Genomic DNA, 23,564 nt, shown 5'->3' on the forward strand with positions numbered 1-23,564 from the left:
CTGGTCTGTAGGTTCAGGCCAGCCTTGGAGCTGCCCTTCACCCATCCCTGCCTAATGCAGCCAGTACCTCGTCTGTGGCTGCTTTTCCGAGCTCTTGGCGTCCTGTTTCTCCTCCTGCACCCCAAAATTAACACAGTCCTGCCTGTGGCTGGCATTGTCACCAGGCCTTGCAAACACCTCTGTTGGACTTATCCCAACCTGCCTGGAAACACCAGGGGTTCTGGAAGGACTGCAGTGGTAAAGGTTGCGGCGCTCCCTGGGACACTGATTGGGAGTGTGGTTGTATGCAGCTGAGCGTTTGGCGGTGGTTGAAGCCGTGTGGACTGATGACTGTGGATGTACACCTGCAGGGATGGCCGTAGGCCTGCGTGTGTCTGTCAGCATGGCTGGGGGCAGGCTGGTGGTACTGGCAGCCGCTTCCGCGTGGGCAAGGCGAAGGCCTCTGCCTGCAACATCCCTCTCCCGTTGGCCCTGGATCCCAGCCCAGGGATGGGGAGAGGGAAGAGGGGCTCAGCTTCCCAAGACCCTAAGCTGCTCCTAGGAGAAGAGAAGGATCCCAGTATCCGGTCAGAGGCCGCCGGAAGGGCTTGCCTCTCCCTGGCCCAGGGCTGACTCGGCCTCTCTTTTCTGCAGATTTTCCGCCGTGCGGACAAAAATGGTGAGTTTCCCTCCCAGGCAGTCTGCCGCCCCGCTCCTTCTGTCCTTGCGCTTCATGGGGAAAGGATCAGGGATAGGAGACATGTGCAACCTTGAGCCTAAAGGCTTGGAGCGCAGGGGTCTGAAGTTAGAAGGCCAAATCCTGCTGCTGCTCTGTGCCTCAGTCTCCCCATCTGTAAAATGGGAATCCTAGTAGGGCCTACTTAGCAGGGACACCTCCACTCGAGGGCTCAATGAGTCATGTCTGTGATGCCAAGAACAATGGCTGGCTGTGGTAAGTGCTGGGTGTACTTTAGGCCTTTTCCTAGCTGGGTTGGACCAGAGGAGCCCAGGCCAGGGCTCAGAAACCCTCCTTTAAAGGAAGCCCCCAGCTTCACGCTAGGCCCTTTACAAACCTTGGTGCACTTCTTTGTAGCAACCTGAGCAGTCAGTGCTCTTGCCTCTGTTGACACCATAGCGACCCAGAGAGGTTAAGCAATTTGCCCCAGGGTTGCCCAGCTGCATGAAAGAAGTGGGGGCTCTCCTGCAGACCCGGGCCCTTTTCCCCTTATCAGCCTCTTCGAAACGGTGAGCAGCATCTTGTGGCCACGGAATTCATAGCACTCCACTTCTCCCGACTCCTTGGAAGGGCTCCACTTGGAGAAGAAGCCCAGGCCTTGAGAATAAGCACGGTTAGGAAGGCCCAGCTGAGCCTCAGCTAACACAAAGCACCACACCTTCTTAAAAATACCATACAGGTGCAACGCAACTCACCGTGGACTTTCACCAAGACACATTCCCTCTGTGGGCCTTGGTTTTCCCGCGGGTAAAGTGGGGCAGTAACACTTGCCCTGCCTCTTTCCCTGGGTTTTGGGGAAAAGCCAGAAAGGGGGTGTAGGTGACAAATGTGTTTAAAGAGAATTGAGTGCTCCTGGTGTGTTCATTCATTGAGAAAATCCACATCAAGTACCAAGCCTGTGCCAGGGGAAGAGCAGGCAACAGAGACCCTGTGACCTGCCCCGGGGCCCTTGGTCCTCAACACCTATGGCTCCGGTTCCTCTCCTGCACAAGCTGGAGTTGAGGATGGCAGCTCTGGCCTGGGTCTCCAGCACCCGCCTCATCCCTGGGAGTTCCTGTTGACGGCTCCCACCCAGGGCGGTTGCAGGGTTGAGTTGGAGGCCTTGGGTGGGGGTGGAAGGGCAGTGCACAGGCCTGGGCTGGAATCAGTTCCGATAAGTCTCCCATCCTGGCCTCCTGCATCCCTGGGGGTGATGGTGACCACTCCCAGGCTTCTGGGGAAGAAGGACCATCAGCAGTGATTCCCCATGGAGGAGAGGAGGAAATAAGAGGGACGTAGGGAGATGAAGTGGCTCTGGAAAAACAGCCCTAGCACCATGGCCTGAAAAGCCTTGGAGATGAGCCAGGGGAAACGGGAGGCTGTCCCTGAGATGGGGTCACTGGAACCCTCAGCGTCATTGCCTGTGTGCTGGTCTGGCTCCTCCAGCAGGTTGAGAGGCAGGAATTTGGGTTTGTACCTTGTCCTGGGCCCAATACCCAGCACACAGTAGGTCCTCAGTAAATGTCTGTAGACTTGGTGGACGTGTTTGTTGGTGAGAGCGTAGCTGTGCGTATCTCGGTGACTCAGCAGCGTGCAGCTGTTGGCAATGCGTGTGTCCAGTGTGGGCCTCTAGCCACGGCTGTATATCCTGAGTGTGTGTGCAGTTTGTGTGTGTGTGCAGTTTGTGTGCAGAGCATGTGTGGGCCTCTAGCCACAGCTGTACATCCCCAGTGTGTGTGTGTGTGTGTGTGTGTGTGCAGTTTGTGTGCAGAGCATGTGTGGGCCTCTAGCCACAGCTGTACATCCCCAGTGTGTGTGTGTGTGTGTGTGTGTGTAGTTTGTGTGCAGAGCATGTGTGGGCCTCTAGCCACAGCTGTACATCCCCTGTGTGTGTGTGTGTGTGTGTGTGTGTGTGTAGTTTGTGTGTAGAGCAGGTGTGGGCCTCTAGCCACGGCTGTATATCCCTAGTGTATGTGCAGTTTGTGTGTGTGTGTGTAGTTTGTGTGCAGAGCATGTGTGGGCCTCTAGCCACGGCTGTATATCCCTAGTGTGTGTGCAGTTTGTGTGTGTGTCTGTGTGTGTGTGAGTTTGTGTGCAGAGCATGTGTGGGCCTCTAGCCACGGCTGTACATCCCGAGTATGTGAGCAGTTTTTGCGTGTGTGTGTAGTTTGTGTGCAGAGCAGGTGTGGGCCTCTGCTATGGCTGTACATCCCGAGTGTGCAGTTTGCGTGTGTGTGTCTTCCTGTCTGCGGATCTGCAGGAGCCATTGCAGTGTACACACATGGGCGGGTGGTGCCTGGCCCCCTCGAGCACAGATGGGGTTCTGTCCTTGCTGCAGGCTCCCCCCGTCAGAGGTCATGTGTCCCCCTGAGCACAGCTGTGGGACCCTGAGTTTCATTACTGCAGGCCCCCAAAGGCCAAGCCTGTTCCTTCTTGGGGCTTACATCTTCCCAGCCACCATGTGACCATTGGGGCTGTCACCAGGGTGAATGTGGGTGTCAGATGCGGGTTCCAGCAAGAGCTTCCCAGGTCCCGGAGCCTGACTGCCTAGGCTCAAGTCCTGGCTCAGCCACGGCAAGTCACCAAACTCCCCAGCCTCAGTTTCCTCATCTGTAAATGGGAACGATGATGACAGCACCCACCTCGGAGGGCTGTCTGAGGGTAGAGCTGCTCTCCTGTCTTGGCTGACTGAAGATGTCAGTAACTCCCAGCTGCTCTGCCTCAAATGCCTTGGAAATGGGAGTCCGCGGGAGTGGCTTGTCCGGAGGGGTTTGATTCCTCTGTGCTCAGCAGGGAGTTTGGTCCGCTGGAGGCTACCAGCAGTCACCGAACATCTATTATGCACCAGGACTTGAATGCGCTTTTTCCTTTAATCTTCATGGTGATCCTACTGAGACAAGAAGTATCAACCCCTACCTTCCTTCAAGATGACAAAAACAAGGCTTGGAGACAGCACGTGATAGTCTTCACATGGTCGGGGGGCAGCGGTGCAGGCAGGTTCTGATTCAACGCAGCAGCTTAAAGCATGTAGGAGTGGGGATGGGACTTGGTGTGGGTATAGATAGGGGAGTGGTGTGTGGGAATAGGATGGCTGGGGAAAGAAGAATGAATGTAGGGGTGCGAATAGGTGTCAAGGAGGTGTGGGTGCAGGGATGAGACCAGGCATGCAGGGAAGTTTGGGTCCAGGGATGAGAGCAAGTGTGCAGGGAGGTGTGGGTGCAGGATGAGAACAGGCATGCAGGGGGTGTGGGTGCAGGGATGGGAACAGGCATGCAGGGGGCTGTGGATACAGGGATGGGAACAGGTGTGCAGGGGGGTGTGGGTGAAGGGATGGGAACAGGTGTGCAGGGAGGTGTGGATACAGGGATGGGAACAGGTGTGCAGGGGGCTGTGGGTGAAGGGATGGGAACAGGTGTGCAGGGAGGTGTGGGTGCAGGGATGGGAACAGGTGTGCAGGGCGCATGCGTGCAGGGATGGGAACAGGCGTGCAGGGAGGTGTGGGTGCAGGGATGGGAACAGGTGTGCGGGAGGTGTGGGTGCAGGGATGGGAACAGGCGTGCGGGAGGTGTGGGTGCAGGGATGGGAACAGGCGTGCAGGGAGGTGTGGGTGCAGGGAGGTGTGGGTGCAGGGATGGGAACAGGTGTGCAGGGAGGTGTGGGTGCAGGGATGGGAACAGGTGTGCGGGAGGTGTGGGTGCAGGGATGGGAACAGGCGTGCGGGAGGTGTGGGTGCAGGGATGGGAACAGGTGTGCAGGGAGGTGTGGGTGCAGGGATGGGAAGAGGCGTGCGGGAGGTGTGGGTGCAGGGATGGGAACAGGCGTGCAGGACGTGTGGGTGCAGGGATGGGAACAGGTGTGCAGGGGGGTGTGGGTGCAGGGATGGGAACAGGTGTGCGGGAGGTGTGGGTGCAGGGATGGGAACAGGTGTGCAGGGGGCTGTGGGTGAAGGGATGGGAACAGGTGTGCAGGGGGGTGTGGGTGAAGGGATGGGAACAGGTGTGCAGGGGGGTGTGGGTGAAGGGATGGGAACAGGTGTGCAGGGAGGTGTGGGTGCAGGGATGGGAACAGGTGTGCGGGAGGTGTGGGTGCAGGGATGGGAACAGGTGTGCGGGAGGTGTGGGTGCAGGGATGGGAACAGGTGTGCAGGGGGCTGTGGGTGAAGGGATGGGAACAGGTGTGCAGGGGGGTGTGGGTGAAGGGATGGGAACAGGTGTGCAGGGGGGTGTGGGTGAAGGGATGGGAACAGGTGTGCAGGGAGGTGTGGATACAGGGATGGGAACAGGTGTGCAGGGGGGTGTGGGTGAAGGGATGGGAACAGGTGTGCAGGGGGCTGTGGGTGAAGGGATGGGAGCAGGTGTGCAGGGAGGTGTGGGTGCAGGGATGGGAACAGGTGTGCAGGGCGCATGCGTGCAGGGATGGGAACAGGTGTGGGAGGTGTGGGTGCAGGGATGGGAACAGGCGTGCGGGGGGTGTGGGTGCAGGGATGGGAACAGGTGTGCGGGAGGTGTGGGTGCAGGGATGGGAACAGGTGTGCAGGGAGGTGTGGGTGCAGGGATGGGAACAGGTGTGCGGGAGGTGTGGGTGCAGGGATGGGAACAGGTGTGCAGGGAGGTGTGGGTGCAGGGATGGGAACAGGCGTGCAGGACGTGTGGGTGCAGGGATGGGAACAGGTGTGCAGGGGGGTGTGGGTGCAGGGATGGGAACAGGTGTTCAGGGAGGTGTGGGTGCAGGGATGGGAACAGGTGTACAGGGGGCTGTGGGTGAAGGGATGGGAACAGGTGTGCAGGGAGGTGTGGGTGCAGGGATGGGAACAGGCGTGCAGGACGTGTGGGTGCAGGGATGGGAACAGGTGTGCAGGGGGGTGTGGGTGCAGGGATGGGAACAGGTTGCAGGGAGGTGTGGATACAGGGATGGGAACAGGTGTGCAGGGAGGTGTGGGTGCAGGGATGGGAACAGGTGTGCGGGGGGGTGTGGGTGAAGGGATGGGAACAGGTGTGTAGGGGGGTGTGGGTGCAGGGATGGGAACAGCTGTGCAGGGAGGTGTGGGTGCAGGGATGGGAATAGGTGTGCAGGGAGGTGTGGGTGCAGGGATGGGAACAGGTGTGGGAGGTGTGGGTGCAGGGATGGGAACAGGCGTGCGGGGAGTGGGTGCAGGGATGAGAACAGGCGTGCGGGAGGTGTGGGTGCAGGGATGGGAACAGGCGTGCGGGGAGTGGGTGCAGGGATGGGAACAGGTGTGCAGGGAGGTGTGGGTGCAGGGATGGGAACAGGTGTGCAGGGGGTGCAGGTGTGGAGGCAGATAGGCACACAAGCACACACCGGACTACTCAACACTGATGCTAGCCCTGCCTCAGGTGTCCACAAGAAGGATGGAAGGGATGCCTCAGAGGAGTGGGGGATGGGGGTGGAAACTCAAAGGAGCCCCTAGGCTGCTCTTAGGCCTTAGAGATTACAGGAGCAAAGGCTCAGGGCTGGCCTATCAAGGTGGCTCCTGTGACAGAGACTTGTTTGGCTGAGATGGACACCAGATGCCTAGTCCCTATGGGAAGGTTAGCATGAGGGGCTTGACTGGCATCCTGGGACATAAACCCAGAGGGTGGCAGAGGGCTGAGTGCCAGACAGCATTCCCTCCAGGGACATGGCCACTGACAGGCTCTTGGCATTTGAAAGGTCATGGAGATGCTGAGTTCGTGCTAATTAGCAGAGACACCTGCAAAAGGCCCGCTTGGGGTCTCTGGCAGAAGTGTCGGCGCTGACCCGCTTGGCCTGTCTAATTGGACTGGGGGCCTGCGTAGGCCATGTTTTTTCCTCATTAGCGGATTCATTAGGCCGGTGGTCAGGTGTTCAGGGAAGGCGGAAAGCTTTGTGATGGGGCACCTTGCTGGCCTCTGTCTGCCTGCTCTCCCTGTGCAGAGGGGGACCAAGGTACCTCGACAGGCACATGGGGAGATGAGGCAGCCAGAGGGAGACTGGGGTTGGGGCTCACTATGACCTTCCTGTTATGCCCATGGTGACTACCCCTCACCCAAAGTGGGGGTGCCTGAGCCAGCACCCACCCCCTGCTGGGTAGGTGGCGATCTTGCCACAAGATCCTACCCCTGGATTAGGTTGAGAGCCTGGAGTTGGGAGCCAGATGGCCTGGGTTCAAGCTTCAGCTGTAGGACCTAGGCAAGTACCCTGATGGCTCCGTGCCTCCATTTACCTCTCTCTAAAACGGAAGTGATAGTACTACCTGTGTCTTGTTATGAAGACTAAAGGAGTGAGCATGTGGAAAGAACTCCACGTGTGGCTTGACTCCATGCTGTGATTCCTGGGTTTTAGCTTCAGTCTTGCCGAAGACACTTGGAAGGCGTTCTCTGTCACAGAACACAGAAAGCCACAACTTCGGTTTCACTTATCTCATGGCTGACTGTGGACTTTTTGTTGTTAGGTTTTGGGTCTTTGGTTTGTGCATGTGTGATTGCATTGGGGTTTTGTTGGCGTTTCCTTTGAAAGTCAAATTCTTCCCACTGTAATTTTGAAATCTGTGCTGCGATGTTGGGGGCATCTTGGGATATTGGCCCTAGCCCCCCATGCACACATGTTCATGTTCTTTACCAGCCTTGGTACTTTATGCCCTATGGGGTTAAAGAGAAAAGTGGTGGCATGAAACCATGGTAAGATCTGAAGGCCCCCCTCTCCTGAGCTTATGCTCTCACCCTGTGTTGAGCTCCAGCAGAGCTGCTGGGAGCACAGACAGAAGCACTAGAGCCTTTAAAGTTTAAGAATGACTCATTCTGAACCCAAGTAGGTCTGCCACGTCAGGTTAGGCAGGTTGTGCGCTGCACAAGGGCACGCACCTGAGGAAGTGGAGGGTTTCAAATCCAGGCTACAATCCACTTTCAACACGTGCGCCGACACTGGTCTCATCCTCTCAGCAGAGAAAGAGTGTCTTTTTCTAATCCACAGGAAGGTGCCATGTGGACTCGCAGGGCCCTTGTCCTAAGCACCTAGCTTTGAATGCAGATCCTCTGGAAGTAATGCGAGGGGTGTATGTAGAGAGGCTGGGGGCCAGGAACCGTCGTGGGCTCCCTATTCTCCCTGACCTCCATGCCCCTCACATAGTTTCTGTTAAGGAGGAACAGATCCTTGAGGAGGGGGTGGCTGCAGGGCAGGTGGGGGATGAGCTTGCTGGCATTTGCTCAGCAGGTCTGTCCAGGTGGAAGGAGCTGAGGGTGGAAGCTTGGGGACCGCCTTCCAGAGTCCCTGATGTTCTGCTCAAGCCACCTCCCCTGGTGGCCCAATCTGATCCAAACCCACAAGACCTTCCTGGTGGGGCCAAAAGTGTCCCCAGAGCAACTGCGAGTAAGGGGAGAAGGTGATGCGATGGGCAGGACAGGTGGCATGCATCAGCTGTGGACACCCCTCTGTGGAACTCCACTTCAGAAGCACAGCCTCTGGCCAGAGCATTGGCACCTCCAGGCCTGGCACCTCCTTCCCGCATGGCTTGACATCTAGATGGTTGCATCTGTGGCCTGGGAGAGGAGGTAACAGTGAGAACCTCATGCCAGCCATTGGCAGGCATCTCATGCTGCCTCAGAGAAGGACCTGAAGTTTGCCACATAGATGGGGCAGAGAAGAAAGGGTTGTTCTGTACTCTAAGAACAGTGCTGAGAGAGTCAGGGCTTAGGGGCTGGGTTGGGGATGGGGATGTGGGGAGACCACTTGGCGTTTGGAAGCTACGGAGTGGTGGCTCATCCAGCTGCTGGGCTTTGGATCCACTTCATACCAATGCTGTGACATGGGGCAAGTTGCTCACATTGGGTTATCTTATATAGCACCTGCCTCCAGGTGGCCATGTAAATTAATGAGAGAAAATTCCCTGGCAGGGGCAGGTACTCTGTATTTGTTGAATGCATAGAAACTGTTGAGTGCATGGTGAGCCCAAGAAAGCTAGCTATTGCATTATTGTTGGTTTGAGGATTATGTGTAAACAGGCATTGGTCTGGGAATTCGCTGGATGAGGCAGTGATTCTCTGTGTACTGGAGTTTACTGGTTAGTGTGGGAATTAGCTGGGTGGGTAGGGATTATCTAAAATGGAATTTGTCTTTTAGTTTGGGAGTTAGCTGGAAGGGCAGGGATTATCTGAGCAGTCAGGGCCATATTCTTCTGTCAGTCAGGGTATTGCCTGGATTTGGGGGCCATGCATGCACTGGCCCCACCAGCCTTATCTCTGCAGACACCAGCTCTTTTCCCTGCTTCCTTGCAGATGATGGGAAGCTGTCCTTGGAAGAATTCCAGCTCTTCTTTGCAGATGGTGTCCTCAGTGAGAAAGAACTCGAGGATCTCTTTCACACTATTGATTCTGACAACACCAAGTGAGCCTCAGTCCTGTTTGGCAGAGCGGGGGCATGTGTGGGCCATGGTGGAGGCGTCTTTTCATCTAGTCTCCATTCCTAGTCCCCTGTAAGAGGCAGGAGAACTGAAAATCCCCAAATTTGCTAATCCAGGAGTCAGCTCTTCACCGGCTGGGGTGATTGGGGCATGTGCAGATTCATATTGCATTGGCTACTATTGCAAGTGTGTCTCTTTTGAGTGCACATGGCCAACTAAGGAGAGACTCCCGGTTTTGCACAGTGGACATGGGATTATGAAAATGGGAAGTTGGCAATGACTTCATCTTTCTGCCATCTTCAGCCAGCAGCCGGTTCTGACCTTAGCCCCAATGCCTGTGCATCCTCCTAGTTCCAGCATTAACTGTGAAGTTGAACCTCGCCCTAACACTGACTCCTGTGTTAAACCAAACACGAATCCTGACTCAACACTACATCTGCCATTATACCGTATTAAACCTGTTCTCCAACTCAGTCGTAACCCTAACCTGCATCTCAGAATCAGTCAAAAACTCTGGCTCCACCCCATCTCTAAATCGAGTGGGAAATGCAGATTCTACTCAGACTTACCCTTGATCCTTCCCAACCTCACCTCCAATCTTGCCCTTTTCTTGGGATTCCACAGACAGGATGAGGTCTGAGCCCTCTCCTCAACCCCACCTTCAGGAGGGATCAGAGCCCCACCTGGTCTCCTTTCTCAGGCCTACTTGCGTGATGAGGACCCAAGTGTCCGGAGGGCTGCTTAGGGCACATTTGGTAAGTTGAGGTTCTCTGAGACTGGCTAGAGATGGTCTGGACAAGGAGCTACCACAAAACCAGTGTGCAAGGGGCAGAGTACAATGGTGGCTTGGACCAGAGGCTGGGGCTGAGAGTGTCCTGGGGGGCACTGGCTGGGCACCAGGATGTGGTAAGTGGAGCATACACCATCCTCTGGGAAAGGCCACTTTAAAGAAATGGCTTCAGGCTGCAGACTGCAGAATGGAGAACTCTCTGGAGCCAGATGGAGATTTCTGAGCTGTTACTGCAGCTTCCTGGGGTGCTTTGAAGGGGCCAGGCAGGTGCCCATTGATTTAGACCTTCTTTTTCAGGGCCTTTTGTGTTAGGGCCAGCAGGGTACAGGAGGGGGCGGAGGTGGAGGGAGGAGGAGGCACTGGTTTGAGAGTCGAATCGTGAGAGTGTGTGGGTGGGTGGGGGTGCAGGGAGGACTCGTGGTTATGGAAGGTCAAAGCTCTGAAAGACTTTCAGGATTAATCTCCTCAACATTCCCTAAGGTGTGAGCCACAAACATTAGCTCCTGGGGATGCTAAATAGACTTTGTGCCCAAAACAGTGTATTAACAAAAAGATTTGTGAAACACGAATTAAAGCAGAATGACAGGGTCGCTTTCTGCAGGACTTGCCAGAACTCTGAGTATGAGATGGAGGTTGGAGGCACCTCCTGACAGAACATGCAAAGCCTCCGAGTGCAGACTCACTGGGCCACAGAAGCCTTCTGTCCAGATGCGCCTTGCTGAGCCTGGGCTCCACTGAGCACGAGGAGGGACCTGGTCCCAGAAAGGGCCACCACTGTACTGGGTCCCTTGCACATTGACTTGGCAGTTGCTCCTTATCTAGACCATCTCTAGCCAGTCCCAGAGGGCCCCAGCTTATCAAATCTGCTCCTAAGCTGCAGAACCACCATGGTTTCCAGCACTGCAGCCCTGATCTTGGGGCTGGTGTATCCTCCTTCACTGCCATGGGATAGGCTCATGCTCAGCCCGCTCCCCCAGGAAAGGACAGGACCCTTCTCCAGGCTGCAGGAATGGGGATGTGGGACCCAGGGGCTGGGACCAGAACAAGAAGGGCTCTGCCACACCCCCAAGGACTCCAGGACCCAGCAGGCAGGGTCGCCGGGGGGTGGGTCAGTGGGTCAGGTGAGAGCTTTGTTGACAGCCCGTCACAGTAACGGGTCCCCACTCTCTGTCCCTTTACCCTGTTCCAGGCCCCTGGCTTGGCCCTACCCTTGGTGTCATTTATTCATGATGGGGTCAGCAGACTCAGAGAAAACAGAAGGGTGGGTGGTGTCAGGGGTCAGACAGACGTGGGCCTTCAGGGGTGGGGGTGTCACCTACCTGCTGCACCCTCATCTGTAAGGCGGGGCTTGTGGGGCCAGCACACAGGCTGCAAAGAGCAGGCGGGATGTGTGTGTTCGCAGGCTGTGCAGGGGCAGGCCTGCTAACCCCCTTCTGTCTCTGTCTGTCTCTGTCTGTCTCTGTCTCTGCAGCCACGTAGACACCAAGGAGCTGTGTGGTAGGTGCTGGCTATTCTGGGACCAAGATGGGGCTGCCGGGATGGGGCTGGAGGAGAAGGTCCTGAGGCAGGGGAGGCTGGGGTTAGCGCAGGTGGGAGGGGCAGGACCTGTGATCCCTGACCTTTGCCTTTCCTTCCCCAGATTACTTTGTGGACCACATGGGTGACTATGAGGATGTCCTGGCCTCCCTGGAGACCTTGAATCACTCTGTCCTGAAGGCCATGGGCTATACCAAGAAGGTCAGTGGGTGTAGGTGGCCCCGGGGGTCCAGGGCTCCAGTGCTGCTTCAGTTCTACCCTTGCCTAAGGATGCCTGGATTTTTGAAGACAGGTGCCAGGGAGGCCTATCTCAGGGGTGGGCTTGGCCTGGGCCTCTTCCTAGCAGCTGAGATAAACTGGGAAGAGAATGGAATGGCATGATGAATGGCTCTGGTTGGGAGCAGGAGGCATTTTCCCAGAGTCAGACCTGATCCTGGGCTGGGGTCTTAGAAAAGGTGGCTGCAATCACCCTATGCCCTTAAGGGGTCCCCAGACAGGTGTCGTACCCTCTAGGTCGGGCTTACAAGACTGGGGATGGGGGTGGGGTGGGGGTAGTTCATGCATCTGAACCCGGCCCCATATCAGGTTCTCAATGCTCAGTACCTGGTTTAATCCTCACAGCAACCCTATGAGTGGTTACTATCATCTCCCCATCTCACAGCTATGGAAACAGAGGCTCACAAAGGCGAACTCAACAGAGTCACAGCCAGACAGCCATAGCTGCTGGCTGGGATGAGAGGGGAAACTGAGTCAGGGGCCTGACAGGAGGCATGGGAGTGCAGCATGACACTCCAGGCACACCCAGGAGGCAACTAGAGAGTCAGTCAACCAGGAGCAGAGGGCAGCCATTGGGCACACCAGTCCAGGCCCACGGTGAGGGAACTGGGAGCATGCAAGGATGAGGGACACACAGGTGCTCAAGGCAGCAGCCACCATCACCCTGAGTTTTGGGAGCCCAGAAAAGCCCAGCCCTGTCTGCCAGTTGAGGCCGGGGAACTTAGCTGATAAAACCAGCCAGACCTGGCTGAAGGATCTCAGCTGGTCATTTCCCTTTCTGAGCCTCAGTTTCTCCATCTGTGAAATGGAGACATCCATCTTATGAATTATGAAATCCTTCAGAGATTGAGCAAAGTAAGGCTTCTGAGCTATTGAGCATACAGGACAGAACACAGAGCAAAGGCACCTGCTGGTTTGTATCAATAGGTTCCTACTGTATGCTCAGCCAGACGTTAAAACCCATTCTTGGCCGGGCGCGGTGGCTCAAGCCTGTAATCCCAGCACTTTGGGAGGCCGAGACGGGCGGATCACGAGGTCAGGAGATCAAGACCATCCTGGCTAACACGGTGAAACCCCGTCTCTACTAAAAATACAAAAAATTAGCCGGGCGTGGTGGCGGGCGCCTGTAGTCCCAGCTACTCGGAGGTTGAGGCGGGAGAATGGCGTGAACCCGGGAGGCGGAGCTTGCAGTGAGCCGAGATTGCGCCACTGCACTCCAGCCTGGGAGACACAGCGAGACTCTGTCTCAAAAAAAAAAAAAAAAAAAAAAAAAAAAACCATTCTTTGTGATTTTCCCATGCTTCTCAGTTACTTCCTGCCATGTATTAGAGAGTCTCTGTTTTGCCATATATCTAAAAATAGCTGGGCTTCATTCGGAACCTCCACGATTCCACATTTCCATTTCTGTCCCAGTATCATGCTGTTTTGAGTCTTGCCATTTTAGAGTATATTTTAATACCATGTAAGACCTGCTCCCTCCAATTATTAATCTTTGTAGAATATCGTTTGATATCTCAGAGTATCAAGGTGTAGGCGGTGGATTAGAAGGTAGCATGGAAAGATCCCAGGCTTCTGAGTCACCCAGACAAGGGTGGCAACCCCAGCTCTGCTCCAAACAGGCGGTGTGAGGTCACCATATGCTCATGGGTGACCCTGGGAAATGGAAATCACCTCCTTGAGCCTGGGTTTTCTCACCTTAGAAGGGCCCATGACCTAGCCATGCTGTGAGGCGTTCATAACATCCATGGTTGCATCTTAGTCTTTAGTCAGACTTTTCAGGAACATAACAGAGTTCTCCATCAGTGTCTACCGATACAAGTTAGACCGGTTTTAGAGATCTTGCTCTCGGAAATCATATGCGTATGATGTCAGGGGTGGTCTTTGGTTTTTTTTGGCAGTCGTGGTGATGATAGGTTGTTGCATCCATGATTGGCATTTCTTTTTTTTCCTTTTTGTTTTTTTGTTGTTTTTTTTTTTGAGACAGAGTCTCACTCTGTTGCCCAGGCTGGAGTGCAGTGATGCAATGTCAGCTCATTGCATCCTGTGCCTCCTGGGTTTGATTCTCCTGCCTTAGCCTTCTGAGTAGCTGGGACTACAGGCGCCCGCCACCACTCCTGGGTAATTTTTGTAGTTTTAGTAGAGATGGGGTTTCATCACCATGTTGGCCAGGCTGGTCTCAAACTCCTGACCTCAGGGGATCTGCTGCCTTGGCCTCCCACACCTGCTGGGATTCCAGGTGTGATGTGATTGGCATTTCTTGTGCTTGCGTAGTTCCTCACTGGTTTTTGTTTATAGAAATGCAGCTTGTCGTTTGTTGTTTTCAGTGCTTTTCTTGTATGTGCTGTTTGCTTTCGTCAAGCCGTAGCCTCAGTTATTAAGAGTGCCGTTGTCTCTGCATTGTAACACGTGCCCCTCTTGCTTCCCTGTCTATCCTGTGGCATTTCCCCCCATGTTCTAAAACATCGTGGTGGGGACTGGCCAGGCACGCTTGTTTGGCTCCTGATTTTCGAGTACATCTCTAGTACTTCTCTGCTGATTATCATATTAATACCGGGTCTTACTTTAGAATCCTCATCAGCATGTTGGAGAAATATTTTTGCATTCCCTTTGTTCCATTTTGTCTTAGGAGGGTGGTAGTGAATGTTTTCAAATGCCTTTTGGTATTTTTAAATGATCATATGATTTTTTCCCCTAAGCTATTGATGGGGTGGATGCTATTTTTAGATTGTTTCATATTGAACAATCCTTAGCTCCCTGTGATAAGCCCTAATTGGTACATTATTCTTTTATCACATTACTGAGTCCTTGTCATGAGCCAAGAATTTGATCTCTGTCTCCATTGGGAATGGAGATTGGATGATAGCTTGGAAATCATTTTGTGAGGTGGTTTTGAATGTGTTCTGTATATGAATCAGCTTCTCTAACATAGAATCATTTTTCTACATAAAAATAGAATTTATCCATAACTCTTGGGTCTCGGTGTTAAACAAGGGAGGGGATTATCTTCATAGTTATTTTAATGTCATCCTTACTTTAGTCAACTTTTTCACTTTTCCATTGCAGTATATTTTTAAACAAAACTGCCCTGGGCATAGTTGTTTCTACCATCAGTCCTACATGGAATGTTTTTACGATTATTTTTAAAAATCTAAAACATTGTTTGACACAAGCAGCCACTTAATGCAGATTAAGTTCAATGAAAGATCTGCTGCCCCTCACGGTGGCTCACGCCTGTTATTCCAGCACTTTGGGAGGCTGAGGCGGGAGGATCACTTTAGCCCGGAAGTTCAAGACCACCCTGGGCAACATAGTGGGACCTCGTTTCTACCAAAAACAAAACGAAACAAAACAAAATTAGCCGAGCATGGTGGCATGCGCCTGTAGTTCCCACCTACTTGGGAGGCTGAGGTGGGAGGATCTCTGGAGCCTGGGAGGTCGAGGCTGCAATGAGGCACAGCATGCCACTGTACCCCAGCCTGGGTGACAAGAGAAACCCTATCTCTCAAAATAAAAATAAAAAAATAAAATTTGCTGCTATAGCTCACATCCTAAGTGTCTCCTATTTTTCTACATTTTAAAACTTTCTATTTGACAGTTTTGCCTGTTTTAATTAGCTGTTTGAAATATCAAGCTCCTGGCACATTTATTTAAATTTCATGACATGTTTTCTCATTTATTTATAGTTCCTATCATTATTATTTCCTCCCTCTTAAAACTTTAGGTTTGTTGTTTTTGCTGCTCTTTTTCGTATGTGAAATGGAATGCTTGCTTTTTTTGATAATGTTTGAAATTTTAAAAATTTACTTTTGATGGGGGCTGGGTGCAGTGGCTCACACCTGTTATCCCAGCACTTTGGGAGGCCGGGACAGGCAGATCACCTGAGGTCAGGAGTTCGAGACCAGCCTGGCCAACATGATGAAACCCCGTCTCTACTAAAAATACAAAAATTAGCTGGGCGTGGTGTCAGGCACCTGTAATACCAGCTACTTAGGAGCCTGAGGCAGGAGAATCACTTGAACCCGGAAGGTGGAGGTTGCAGTGAGTGGAGACTGCGCCATTGTACTCCAGCCTGGACAACAAGAACAAATCTCTGTCTCAAATAAATAAATAAATAATGGCCGGGCACGGTGGCTCACACCTGTAATCCCAGCAGTTTGGGAGGCCGAGGCAGGTGGATCACGAGGTCAGGAGATCAAGACCATCCTGGCCAAAATGGTGAAACCCCGTCTCTACTAAAAATACAAAAATTAGCTGGGCATAGTGGCAGGAGCCTGTAATCCCAGCTACTCGGGAGGCTGAGGCAGGAGAATCGCTTGAACCCGGGAGGTGGAGGTTGCAGTGAGCCGAGACTGCACCACTGCACTGCAGCCTGGGCAACAAGAGTGAATCTCCGTCTCAAAAAAAAAAAAAAAAAAATTACTTTTGATGTTCCCATAGCAATCATAGATGTTAATGTGTAGTATTTTCACCCTCTCTATTCTTTGAGCAGCCTGTTATGTTCTCATTTATTTTTCAGTTCATTGTGTTAAGACAAAACTGAATGACCAGTGAGGTTTCCACTCTATTTTTTAAATGTACTGAGATTTTTCCATTACATTTGTGTTTGTTTTTATAACTATCTCATGAATGCTTGAGATGGTGTGGATTGTGCTTGCAGAATTATCAGATTTGAAAATAGCTATCCTTTCTTTGTTATGAAATATGTGCTGCTAAGAGACAATTTTTTAAAGGTAAAATTATGTCTCTTCTGCAAGTATTAAAATGCGCACATCAAATATTTTTTCTTTTTCTTTTCTTCTTTTTTTTTTTTTTTTTTTTTTTGATACGGAGTTTCTCTCTTGTTGACCAGGCCAGAGTACAATGGCTTGATCTCAGCTCAGTGCAAACTCTGCTTCCCGGGTTCAAGTGATTCTTGTACCTCGGCCTCCCGAGTAGCTGGGATTACAGGCATGCACCACCACGCCCGGCTAATTTTTGTGTTTTTAGTAGAGATGGGTTTTCACCCTGTTGGCCAGGCTGGTCTCGAACTCCTGACCTCAGGTGTTCCACCTGCCTCGGCCTCCCAAAGTGCTGGGATTACAGGCACCAGCCACTGCGCCTGGCCCAAAGATTTTCTTTAACTCAGTGTGAGAATCAGTAAGATGTTGGAACTGGCTCAAAAGAGAATTGAAAGAACTTGTGCACTAATATATTAGGTAAATAGCAGTTCTGAAATCAATTGGTGAATAAATGCATGACTGGTCACTATCCCAGGGCAGCAACCAATTGCCCTGTGGAGAGTGCCAGACAAAATTCCTGGGCATTTCTGTGGAAGAGAATTTTTTTTTTTTTTTAAGATGTGGTCTTGTGTTGCCGAGGCTGGAGTACGGTGGCACAGTCATTACTTGCTGCAGCCTCAACCTCCCAGACCCAAGCGATCCTCCCACCTCAGCCTTCCAGGTAGCTGGGACCACAGGTGGGTGTCACCACTCCCGGCTAATTTTTTTCTTTCTTTTTTTTTTTTTTTTTTTTTTTTTTGTAGCGACAGGATTTCCCTATGTTGCTTAGACTAGTCTCAAACTCCTGGGCTCAGGCAATCCTCTCCCACCTTGGCCTCTGAAAATGCTGGGATTACAGGCATAAGCCACCATGCCCAGCCGGAAGAGAACTCTTTGAATTATTATAAATGGTCTGTGTCCACAGAGTTGTAAAAGTTGCTCCAGGGAGGGTAGGAGTGGGGTGAGGGTTGAAACATTATCTCCGGCCGGGCGTGGTGGCTCAAGCCTGTAATCCCAGCACTTTGGGAGGCCGAGACGGGCGGATCACGAGGTCAGGAGATCGAGACCATCCTGGCTAACACGGTGAAACCCTGTCTCTACTAAAAATACAAAAAAACTAGCCGGGCGAGGTGGCGGGCGCCTGTAGTCCCAGCTACTCAGGAGGCTGAGGCAGGAGAATGGCGTAAACCCGGGAGGCGGAGCTTGCAGTGAGCTGAGATCCGGCCACTGCACTCCAGCCTGGGCGACAGAGCAAGACTCCGTCTCAAACAAAAAAAAAAAAAAAAAAAAAAAAAGAAACATTACCTCGTAGGTACAATGTTCAATTTGTGGGTGATGGGTACACTAGAAACTCCACCCCCACCATGACGTACCCGTGTAACAAACAGGCACATGTACCCTCTGAATCTGAAATAAAACTCATAAAACATAAAACCCAACTTTCTGTCCTCTGCTTCCCTCCTTTAACAAGTTCTCAAATCCATCTTTCAAATAAATCAGTTTTGGAAAACAAAACAAAGTAGCTCCTGAATAAGGAAAGACTTAGATAAACTAGAAAAAATAGTGAACTTAGAAAAACAAGAAACCCAAGAGTTGTTTTTGCCCATTTCAAAGACTTTCACTATTCTTTCTAACAGTGCCCTTTGCATCCTTATTTATTATTATCTAATGTTTCTGTCCTGTGGGACAGGGGTTAGCTAATTTCTCATACTAAATTGTGTTTTGTCGTTAAATCTTTGTGTTTCTAATGGTTTTCCTTTCTATATTTTTAGCCATGTTGTTTGATGCATATAGGCTTGTTACAGTATTTTTGTTACATATAAATGGTACGTAGTTGATATGCAAAATTTAGGGAGTAAAGTATAAAGAAAATTCAAATTCCTTCTAATTCCCACTATCCCTAACCACTGGTAACATTTTAGTTTATTACCTTTAGCATTTTTATGTGTATTTCTTAAATTTATAATCTGTGTACAAAAATATATTTCCTGCTCTTTTACCTAATATTTTAACATTTTCCCCATGTTATTAAAACTGTTCAAAAGCATCATTTTAAATATTTTAATGTACTTATTTTTCTTCTTCTGTTAGGTATATTAGATTATTTCCAAGTTTTTGCTGTTATGAATACCTTGTGGGAAACATAGTTGTCCATATTTTGCACTATTTCTTGAAGATAATTTATCAGAGTTGGGGAATTACTGGGTTAAAAAATCTGAGTTTATGGCACTTGACATATAGCAAAATGGTTTGATTAGATGACTGTAAGCATTGAAGTCCCCATAGCTATATCCTGTGTCAGTACATGAAGATTTAATAATGGCATGTCCTTGTTATAACTTATGCCTTTTATCATTATATTCCTACCTTTCTTGGGCAATACTTTCTCATTTAAATTCTAACTTGACAGTGATATTGCACCTTATCCTGTTCATTCAATCACAAGTGGTTACTGAATCTTTACACAGGCTTTTCTTTATAAGTCCTTTGTGCTGTTTTGGTTTAGGTGCGCTTCTGATGGACCTTGTTTAATCAGATCTAGGACTGTGTCTTTATATAAGGGAATTCGGGCTGCCTTTTTCATTATGATTGTTTTATTTGGTCTGACTGTTGTGTTTTATTTTTCTCTTTTTTAATGCTTTCTTCATGTCTTTTACATTTTACCTTTTGGTGCTCTGCCCTGTTTATATCATGGATTACGATTTGGAGTGTACAATTCCTAGTTTTCACTTTACAAAAATACATTATTAACATTCTTAATCCTATTTTTATATTTAGCTAATAAACACTTTCTCTTCCCTTTGGGAATAAAAATAATTTTTAAGATTTTAGGCTTTTTTTCCCTATACTTTATTGACTAAATCCAATATCGTTGAAATTAAACCATTAGTGGTCAATGTTTTTATTTCCTAACTTCTGTAACCTGAATGTTTAATTTGAGTGATCGCTGTTACTTCTTTTCACAACTTCCCCACATGAAGAACTTTCTCTCATTGAAGCCCAGATGACTTAGGACAAATTCTTAAGCATTGTTTGCAGAAAACGTGCTCATCTAGTAAAATTTCAGAAATTTGCAGGTTTCTGGAGATCTCCCAGTTATTCTACCAATGAGTAACTTGTCCACTGGATGCAAAATTTCTCCATCTGAGACTTTCCCTATGGAGCCTGTGGAGCTGGTCTCTTGTCTGAGGCAGCTCAGTCCCCTCACCATGATGTAATATACTCATGTAACAAATAGGCACCTGTACCCCCGTGTCAAATCTGGGATTGTATCTTTACGTTGGGGAATGTAGGCTGCTTTTCAATTGTGGTGGAGGAGGAATCAGGAAAATCTTCATTTTTTTACTCCTTGGAAAATAACTTGTCTTCTTTGGAATTCAGCTAACTGGTAACACTGATCCCTGACCACATCTTCAGTCATTGGTCCGGGTGCTTTTAACACACACTTCAGCCCATTTTTCTGCTTGATCACTTCTAGCAGCCTTTTTCTTTATGTTTAAATATTTTACCAAGCTATGCCTTTATGTCCATTTTTGGCCATTCGCGTGTCTGGAGTCTGTTGATTGCTGGATCATGTGTGGTTTCGGTCATTGCCATGTATCAGGCTGCCGGAACCTTCCAGGCTGTAAGAACCTGACATACTCTTGGCCATGTACTCTCTCAGGGTCTGTCCCCAGCAGGCCCTGGTCCAGCCGTCAGCTCGGGGGGTTTGTCCACCTCCACCGTGCCTTAGCTGTCTTCTTGTGTGCCCCTCCTCCTCCTCCTCTGTTTCTCAGTCTGTCTCTCAGCCGTGTTTCCCATTGTGCAATTATTGCTAATTAATTCCCAGTCAGAGTGATGGATGGTTTAATTTGCTTTCCTTGAGAGCCGTGTTTTTCCTTGCCTTGCCAGGGACTGGGCAGAATTCCAAGGCGCCTGGGGCAGGTGGCTTGGGAAGGGCGGAGTCTTGGCAGAGGAGGCCAGGAGAGCAGGTCAGGGTTTGGGAGACCCAGGATCCCCCACCACAGCATCATCTTCATCATCTTGTCCTTGAGCGACATGGATAAGCAGAGCCTTCTCCCTTCTGCTGTAAAGCCTTTGCAACCCAAAGCGTCTCCACTGGATCCAAAAGCTTGAGAAATGTCTTTGCAGAGTCTCAGGACAGAGGTGGAAATTCTATTCCACACCACAGAGCAAAACTTGGAGAAAACTCTTTTTCATCTTTTCCCCAGAGTTCTGGTCGCAGCATCTGCTAAGACCCCCTCTCTGATTCCCCCCAGGATCCTCTCTGGCTGCCTCCTTTTGGTTACTAAGCCCTGGGCACTTTCCTCCCTTGAGCGGCTTTTGATTCCGTTTTGTCGTTTTCCTTAGTAGCAGCCTGGAGATCCAGAAGCCCTAGGAATCCTCCTTGGAGGAGCAAGGAGGGCGGGAAGGTTGTGGATTCTTCTTGCCTCATGATTATCCTTGTCACAGCAACAACAAAACCACCAGTCGCTATCACTGCCACCATCACCGTCATCTTTACTGTAGCACCTACTGTTGATTGAGTCTTTGCTGTGTGGCAGGCCCTGTGCAGAGCGTTTTATACACATGTCGCCATTTAATCTTTACTAGAACCTTGTAAGATAGATAATTCAGTGACCCCATTATACTCGGGGAGGTCACAGAGCTAGTAAGTGGTGAAGCCAGGGTTCAAATTTGGTCTCTAAACCTCTAGCCTCTGCATTGGACACACTCCAGCCTCTAAGACTGGACCCCAGGAGGCCATGGGGTCCTCCCTTCCCTTTGCAAAGCAAATTCACCAGCACTAGCTTCCCCCCGACTCCTGTGCTAGACCCCACCTCAAATTTCCCTCCCACCCGTTTCCCCTCAGTGCCCCTTCCCTTCCCTCTACAGGTTTATGAGGGCGGGAGCAATGTGGACCAGTTCGTGACCCGCTTCCTCCTGAAGGAGACGGCCAATCAGATCCAGTCACTGCTGAGCTCCGTGGAGAGTGCAGTGGAGGCCATCGAGGAACAGACCAGCCAGCTCCGGTGAGTCTCTGAGACCCTGCAGGGTCCCATGGGGGTATGCCGTGCTCACGCATGTGCCCACCTGCTACTTGGTGGGGTTGTCTGTGTACCTAAGAGTTGGGTGACCTTGGGCAAGTTGCCACAGCTCTCTGTGCCTTCAGTGCTCTGCTGTGTAATATAGGCACGATAATATGCCTGAAACCTCAGCCATTGCAAGGACTGAATGAGATAGTAAATGCTCAGGAGAATGCCTGGTGCACGTATTTATTAATATAGTGAAGACACCGTTTCCCAGACTCTAATTTGTTTTGCCGCATCCACATACTACTTACTGTTTATGCAGAACTGTTCTGTGGTTTGGCCCACATTTTATTTTTAAATTTTTTTAATTTTAGACAGAGTCTTGCTCTGTCACCCAGGAGTGCATTGGCGTGATCTTGGCTCACTACAGCCTCTCCCTCCCCAGGTTCAAGCAATTCGCATGCCTCAGCCTCCTGAGTAGCTGGGACTGCAGGTGTGCAACACCATGCCTGGCTGATTTTTGTATTTTTAGTAGAGATGGGGTTTTGTCATGTTGGCCAGTCTGCTCTTGAACTCCTGGCCTCACGTGATCCACCTGCCTCAGCCTCCCAAAGTGCTGGGATTACAGGCGTGAGCCACTGCACCCAGCCCATTTTCTCTGTCTCTCTCTCTCTTTCTTTCTCTTTCTTTTTCTTTTCTTTTCTTTCTTTCTGTCTTCTTTTTCTCTTTCTCTTTCTTTTCTTTTCTTTTCTTTTTTTTGAGACCGAGTATTGCTCTGTTACCCAGGCTGGAGCGCAGTGGTGTGATCTCAGCTCACTGCAACCTCTGCCTCCCAGGTTCAAGCGATTCTCCTGCCTCAGCCTCCCTAGTAGCTGGGATTACAGGTGCCCGCTGTCACACGCCCAGTTTATTTTTGTATTTTTAGTAGAGATGGGGTTTCACCATGTTGGTCAGGCTGGTCTTGAAATCCTGACCCCAGGTGATCCACCCACCTCGGCCTGCAAGTGCTGGGATTGCCGGCTTGAGCCATGGAGCCCAGCCTTATTTTATTTTTTGACACAGGATCTCGCTGTGTCCCCCAGGCTGGAGTACAATGACACCATTGTGGCTCACTGCAATCTCCAACTCAGGTTCAAGCAATTCTCCCACCTCAGCCTCCCAAAGAGCTGGGGCTACAGACACGTATTCCCACCACACCCAGCTATTTTTTGATTTTATTTTTTGTAGAGATGGGGTCTTGCCATGTTGGCCAGGCTGTTCTCAAACTCCTGGTCTCAGCAATCCTGCTGTGTCAGCCTCCCAAAGGGCTGGGATTACAGGCAGGAGCTGCTGCACCCCAGCCCACTTTTGAAAATTAGAGATCAGTTTAGGAAATGGCATATGGTTATAACTGCATTCTCAGCACCACATGCTGTAAGTGAAGTAACTGTAAAAACAAGCACCCATCATTGCTGACCATCCAGCTTGAATCCTGAGGCTTGCCACCCCTCTGTTAAGAACAGAGACTGGGAAATCAGAGAGAGGTGTTGAAGACAGTAGTAGCAAGTTGAGACTTTCTCAGGAGGACCAAAAGAGACGTGAAAGCAGGTGGTTTTCTCACAATATTTGGTCTTGTGTTAGGCCTTGTTTGTATGCTTGGAACCATGGGAATGCATCTGGGGTCCCCTCCCAGGTGGTAGATGCTGTGTTAGGGCTGTGACCTGGTATTTAGAGAGAAGTGGCATTCTCTTGGCTCAGCAGTCCCAGCTCCCTGGGGACCACGAGCACACCGCACCTCCATTTGCTGTTCTGAGTTGAGACAAACCCCTCTTTGCCCAGTTCTTCCCAGAACAGCTCATGTGCTTGGCACAGAGAAGAAAAAGAGAAAATGCAAACAGATGAGGGCAATAGCCAGGTGTCGGCACCCAAGCTCGATTGAGCCTTCAATTTCCCAGGCAGAGGCACGTGAGGTCCAGGATGTTGGTTTGCTGGGGACAGGAGTTTGATTGTGTGTTTCTTCGTGGGTGAAGAGCTGGTCCTGATCAGATATGATTGTGAAGGTCGCTCTGAGATACTGTTTCCAGATGAGTTTGCTCTGAGCATTTGCTGCTGAATCACCTGGGAAAAGTAACACACAGATTCCCAG

General features: G+C 50.8%; 1 protein-coding gene across 1 annotated transcript in view; it reads left to right on the forward strand.

Annotated features, from left to right (window-relative positions):
* NECAB2 (N-terminal EF-hand calcium binding protein 2) overlaps positions 1-23,564 on the forward strand; it is a 434,498-nt gene that overhangs the window by 400,869 nt on the left and 10,065 nt on the right. Inside the window, exons 3-7 of the mRNA XM_050775052.1 lie at positions 634-658; positions 8,944-9,052; positions 11,330-11,355; positions 11,498-11,595; positions 21,303-21,439. Coding sequence (XP_050631009.1) covers positions 634-658; positions 8,944-9,052; positions 11,330-11,355; positions 11,498-11,595; positions 21,303-21,439 — 395 coding nt within the window. The remainder of the gene's footprint in view (positions 1-633; positions 659-8,943; positions 9,053-11,329; positions 11,356-11,497; positions 11,596-21,302; positions 21,440-23,564) is intronic.

This window comes from Macaca thibetana, chromosome 20, assembly GCF_024542745.1.
Source record: "Macaca thibetana thibetana isolate TM-01 chromosome 20, ASM2454274v1, whole genome shotgun sequence".
Lineage (NCBI taxonomy): Eukaryota > Metazoa > Chordata > Mammalia > Primates > Cercopithecidae > Macaca > Macaca thibetana.